At 52.1% G+C, this 5,616-nt stretch overlaps 1 protein-coding gene across 1 annotated transcript; it reads left to right on the top strand.

Annotated features, from left to right (window-relative positions):
• The first annotated feature begins 3,287 nt into the window (after positions 1-3,287).
• Positions 3,288-5,166, top strand: LOC125530494 (2-oxoglutarate-dependent dioxygenase 21, chloroplastic-like). Its single transcript, XM_048694886.1, has 3 exons — positions 3,288-3,633; positions 3,888-4,126; positions 4,207-5,166. The coding sequence occupies exons 1-3, from the start codon at positions 3,328-3,330 to the stop codon at positions 4,787-4,789; spliced, it is 1,128 nt and encodes a 375-aa protein (XP_048550843.1). The 5' UTR covers positions 3,288-3,327; the 3' UTR covers positions 4,790-5,166.
• Positions 5,167-5,616: the final 450 nt, after the last annotated feature.

The raw sequence follows: 5,616 nt of genomic DNA, 5'->3' as shown, positions 1-5,616 counted from the left end.
CTTGACAAGTGGAGTGTGTCTTCCGCGATTGCCACTGCTGCCATGCTATTTTGTGGCGTGTGGCGTCGATGACAGTCAAGTCTCACCTTGATCATGGAGGGCTAATAATACTGCAAGTGGCAGTTTAAACTTAAGCGATACGGCGCCGTTTCTCGCTACTTGAACACCACAGTATACATATACGACGTACTACTGCTTTGGCAGTGTTGTTCTATCTATGACTATAGTGTACGTACAAGGACAAAAACGTCCGGGTCAGCAAGAAAAATACTCCCTGCTAACGAGTGGCTGACAGCAACGGCACTGCAAAAACAAAAATATACTACTGACGAGTGGCTGACAGCAACGGCAGTGCAAAAAAAAAAGTGATACTAACGAGTGGCTGACATCAACGGCACTGTAGTAGACCAGTATAGTGCTGATACAATGCGTTGGGTGCATCTGCCCACCGGAGCGGAGTGGCCTGCAAAGACAAATTTTGGCCCGATTCAGCGTCAAAAGTCTGGAATCCACGCGCGGGTGAGGTGACGCCCTCCTGCCCATTGGCGACGGGTTCATCCATCGGCCGAGCTGTGTCACGAAAACTGGGAGCCAAGGAAGGGGAGGGAAGGGAAGAGACCATGGGCAGCTGATCCAGCCAACAAGAGGGGAGGAATCAACACATTTCACCTGCTGGCTGGCCGTGCTGCTTTTAAATTCCTACTAGGCGTGAGTAACGGGTGGCTGGCCGTGCTCGTGGGAGTCCTGAATCATGGCATATGACATATTCGACAAGTCGCCTGCTCTCAAGTCCCAAAGCGTTGTCCGGTTGCCCCTGCTGACTCCAGCGCGCGGGCACGAGTGATGCACCAGGCCGGCTCGTAGCCGTGGTCTTTCCGGGCGGGATTTTAAATTATTTTGAAAACTAGAATCATCGTCGATTTGTCTATTATTCTACAACCATGGTAACAGTGGACCCATTTCCTGCTCGGTAAACAACATTCATTCGACTCGTCGTCGCTGTCAGGTGTGTCAGTCCAATGCACTGCACGCATCTCTGTCCCCGTCGGTGATTGGTTAGTCGAAGGTGGCTTGTTGGAGGGCGGCATGGCATGTCTGTCAATCTGACTAGTAGATGCGCAGAAAATCCCATTCTTAAATTATCAAGACCCTAGACATACTTTCCCAATGTACCTGAAAGTTGTTGTTATAATCACCCCGTTACGGTAACGTTTTGACAAGCCCCAAAGTATACCGTCCGACATGAAATTACTTAATATTCTCCTAGTCTAAGGATGTGATCTCGTAGTATATCATTTGGTTGGGTATGTTCAACACCATTGTTCCGTGTGCTCTCATTCTTGCTGGTGTCCTTATTATTCAACAATGCCTTATGATCAAGAAAACGGAGTCATCATGCAACACCTGAGCTAGCCTTAAAGGCGAGACTACTAGGAGCCTACTTAGTGCTTATGTTCCCACACACGCATATGAGTTTTTCCTCCGAATCCCATATTCAAGAACCATAGCAATCCTAGAGCAAAAATATAAACATGGTAATAAATATGATTGCCTTTAGGGCATGTATCCAACCGGCGGTGTCTTGACAGTGGCTCTAAGCGGGTTACGCTGGGGGTTGCTGGATCATGGGGGTGTCGTAGGTGGTCATGGCGGACACTATCGGGACTGCCAGGCAGCCGGGGTTGCCGGTTGCTTGCGTGGCTCCCTATTGAGATCTGGAGAGGCCAGATTTGACAGGGGGTTGGATATCACTCCCTTTGCAAGTGTTGCTGTCATGTGGCCGGCGGCGCTATCTTTGGCCCCGGTGTAGGGGCGAGGTGTTCCCACCTACTCGAGACAGGCTTTCCCCGCGTTCGTTAGGCGTTCATGGCAGTGGTGCTTCCCGGCTTTGGGCCACTATTGCATTGCCTTGTGGTGGGATCTTGGAGGATGGCGTGGGTGGCGTCCGCGCGTTATGGCGTCAATGAGAGGCTCGAAGGTGGATACCGGGGCAGTGGCCTCGAATGGCGGGCTACTCGATCAGCTCTCTTTCAGTCTTTGTGGTGGCAATGGCAGCAACGCCTCTTGGTCGTGTGGGCGGCAAGAGGTTTAGTGGCGGGTCGCTCTGGCTTGCTCTCTTCCGACGAAAGTGATGGCACCTAGATTTTGTTTTTGTGGGTTGAACTTTGTCGCGGGGTTGGCGTAGTTGTATCTTGGCAGCGTGGGTGAGGTTCCTAGCGAAAACTTCGTGCCCCGACACTGATGGTGACACCGCTTACGAGAGCAACATTCATCTTGAGGACGTCGTTGAGGTCCTTCTCCCAAGGGCAGGTCTTTGGGTGAAAATCCTTATCTGTTCGGACTTGACAGCGGCGATGCTTTGCGTCATTAACCTTCCCGGATGTTGTCGTGCAGCCTAGGCGCCATCTGTCGGTTCGAGGCCACCCTTTGTTTTATTTTCAATTATCTTTGACCCGTTTTATTTGAGAGGATTTTTTCATTATCTTGTACTATCATTTGGCAGTGTATATGACTATTGTTTTATAGATAAAGCAGGGCGAAAAATTTCGAGAGTAGTAGGTAGTGGATTGATGCCTCTTATGGTGCCTACTCCCTCCGCCCTTGTCTATAAAGTTGGTCAAAATTTTAAAATTTTGACTTAAGACAAAACCTGAATGTACAATTATTCACGGACGGACGGAGGGAGTACATGCTCTTTGTTGTAACAAACTCTGGATGGAGGCTATCCATTACCATTTTCTTTATTAATGATGGAGCCACATAAGATAATAACCTATGGAAAAGCAGCAGGCGGGGGTCTCCCGAAACAGAAAATCGCTGCTTCGGCAGCTCGCGGCGCGCCAAAACGGGAAATCCCTCGTGCACCGGTAGCCCCTCCCTCCCTCCCTCCATCCCTCTTGCCGCCGGTGGAGCTCGAGAAAAACAAGCATTATCCAACGCACCCGGCGCCAACTTGGGCAGAGCGAAACCGAATCGCGAGCCTACTTGGTCGCGCGCACGCGCCGAAACCCACAGCTGGCCCCGGAAAGCGGAAAGGGGCCGGCCGGGCGACCATCACCTGGACGCCGATGCATCGCGGCGTGCGTACTCCTACCCCGCGCGACTAGGCGGCCGCTCCTGGACCGCGAAAAGGAAGTCCAAGCGGTTTTGGGCTGGCAATCAAAAGATCTACGTGCAGGGGATCTGGTATCCATTGCTTGCCCAGTGGCATCGCGTCTGCCTCCCCATGCCCTCTTGTGCGCCGCTGATCGCTGATTGCTTCCTACTTCTTCGTCCTCCGCTCGCCGAGATTCCGCCCTATAAATCCCACTAGCCATCGGAATCCAGATGGAATGCACGCATCCGAACCATCTTCTTAGAAGAAGAAGATTAGAAGAAGAAGAAGAAGAAGAAGAAGAAGAAGAAGAAGAAGAAGACAATCTTAGCACCGGAAGCATGCCTGCTGCCGTCTCTGGGAGCCTCTTGGCAAAGAGCATGGCGCGCCACCACAACCACCAGCAGCGGGGAGCGGCGGCGGCGGCGGCGGCATTGCCGGTGATCAACATTGGCCGGCTCGGCGACAAGGACCCCGCCGCGCGGGCGCTCGTCGTCCAGGACATCGCCCGGGCGTGCCGCGACCGCGGGTGCTTCCAGGTTCGTGCCCTTAGTTGCTCTGCTTCTGCTTGTTACTGCTCCCTCCTGCTCTGCGTCCTCTGGTCCTCGAGCGAACGACACCTCCGCTGCACGGTCAGTTCAGAAACGGATAGGGTTACAAGTTACACGAGCTGACGTGGACGCACCCATTTTTATGCTGACAGTGACCTGGCACTAAGTTAACCGTATCCAAAACAAGCGACAAACCATGCATATATATACCGATCGACATGCTGACACGTACGTCCCTGAAGGTGGTAAACCACGGCGTCAGCAAGTCCGCCATGGACGGCGCCCTGGAGGCCGCCTCCGAGTTCTTCGACTTGCCCGCGGAGCACAAGGCGGCGTTCGCCTGCGACGACATCCGCAGCCCGGTCCGGTACGACACCAGCTCCCGGGACGGGATCAGCAAGGCCCGGTCCTTCCTCAAGCACTACGCCAATCCCCTCCACCACTGGGTCGACGACTGGCCAACACAACCGGCAACATACAGGTAGATACTTGGACATCAACTTTTACAAGATCGACCGATGAATCAACCCAGCTTATGACCGAACGAATGTTGATCGGCAGGAAGAAGATGGGGACGTACGCCGTGGAGATGCAGAGGCTGTCGGTGCAGCTCATTGGGGCCATCGTGCAGGGGCTGGGGCTAGACCCAATGTACCTGCAGGAGAAGCTCGGGGCAGGGCTGCAGTTCATCGCCCTGAACAATTACCCGCAGGGGTCGTCGCGGGCGGGTGACACGGTCGGGCTGGCGCCGCACTCCGACATCGGCTTCATCACCATCCTGCTGCAGAGCTCGCCGGGGCTCGAGGTGACGCACCACGACGACGGCGGCGTCTGGACGCCCGTCCCGGCCATCCCGGGGGCGCTCCACGTCCACCTCGGCGACCACCTGGAGGTGCTGAGCAACGGCCGCCTCCGGTCCCTCCTGCACCGGGCCATCCTCAACACCGATGAAGCGAGGATCTCCATCGCCAGCATCCACGGCGCGGCGATGGACGAGAAGGTCGGGTGCGCCGAGGAGCTCGTCGACGAGCAACACCCGAGGATGTACAGGGAGAGCAGCTTCCATGACTTCCTCGACTTCCTGCCCACCAACGTCAAGGCGTACCGGAGGTTCGTTGACACCCTCAAGATCGACAGTGCTTAAATGGGAAACAAAATATACATTGGTTCAGCTCCACTAAGACATAAAACATAGCTGAATGAGACTCTGCAGATAAGTGTCCATTTAGTTGTGTCCGTCAGTCTTACTGCTAGCTGGAGAACAAAATTACTGTTTAATTATGCCTCCATTTCCAAGTACTATCTCACTACGAATAAGGGAGTATGGTATTAGCAGAGCTGGATGGGCGTGTGATTAGCAGGGTGCCTTTTTTTTTTCTCTCCCTTCCTTTCTTTGGGGAAATGCAGCATGTCTGCATGTCTCTTCCATCAAAAGGAGGATCAAAGGAACCTTGCAAGGTTCTTCCGGTTCTTTGGTAGTACCTACATAAACCATGTGTTGGTCAGTGCAGTCCTATGTGTGTGTCAGTTGATTTCACCTATTGAAATTTACTTTCTCATGAGATATACTAAAACAATTTACTGTTTGGCATTTGCTTGACATACTGAGCAAGATAACTCTAGTGTTCTGATTCTGGGGAGCTGTTTCTTATGCTTCACATTGAAATTTATCATGGCCTTCGATGAAATTGTTCGAGCATGGTGGTTCAACATCATCTGAAAAACCAGCGTACATCTTCTGTAACATAAACTAAGTAGTAGTAGTAAATGTAAATGTCCTCGCAAAAAAAAGAGGTAGTAGTAAATGTTATTTCTCTCAAGAACCATGAAATGGCATGACCAAAAACATTTTTCACACATAAACTGTTCACTGTGCTGGGTAGAAAGAGGTACAAGAAGAAAACATTTACAAAATAAGTAGGAGTACATGGACAAGAAAATCAGCTGTTCCTCAAAACAAAAACAAAAAAC

Source organism: Triticum urartu, unplaced genomic scaffold, assembly GCF_003073215.2.
Source record: "Triticum urartu cultivar G1812 unplaced genomic scaffold, Tu2.1 TuUngrouped_contig_6362, whole genome shotgun sequence".
NCBI classification, from domain to species: domain Eukaryota; kingdom Viridiplantae; phylum Streptophyta; class Magnoliopsida; order Poales; family Poaceae; genus Triticum; species Triticum urartu.
The sequence above is the reverse complement of the archived record's forward strand: the minus strand, read 5'-3'. Positions and strand labels throughout refer to the sequence as shown.

Excerpts from the sequence above, each read along its gene's own strand:
- LOC125530494 (XM_048694886.1), top strand. The coding sequence starts at position 3,328 with ATGGAATGCACGCATCCGAACCATCTTCTTAGAAGAAGAAGATTAGAA. Across the intron at positions 3,634-3,887 it reads GCGACCGCGGGTGCTTCCAG|GTGGTAAACCACGGCGTCAG; the intron begins GTTCGTGCCCTT and ends ACGTCCCTGAAG. Across the intron at positions 4,127-4,206 it reads ACACAACCGGCAACATACAG|GAAGAAGATGGGGACGTACG; the intron begins GTAGATACTTGG and ends GTTGATCGGCAG.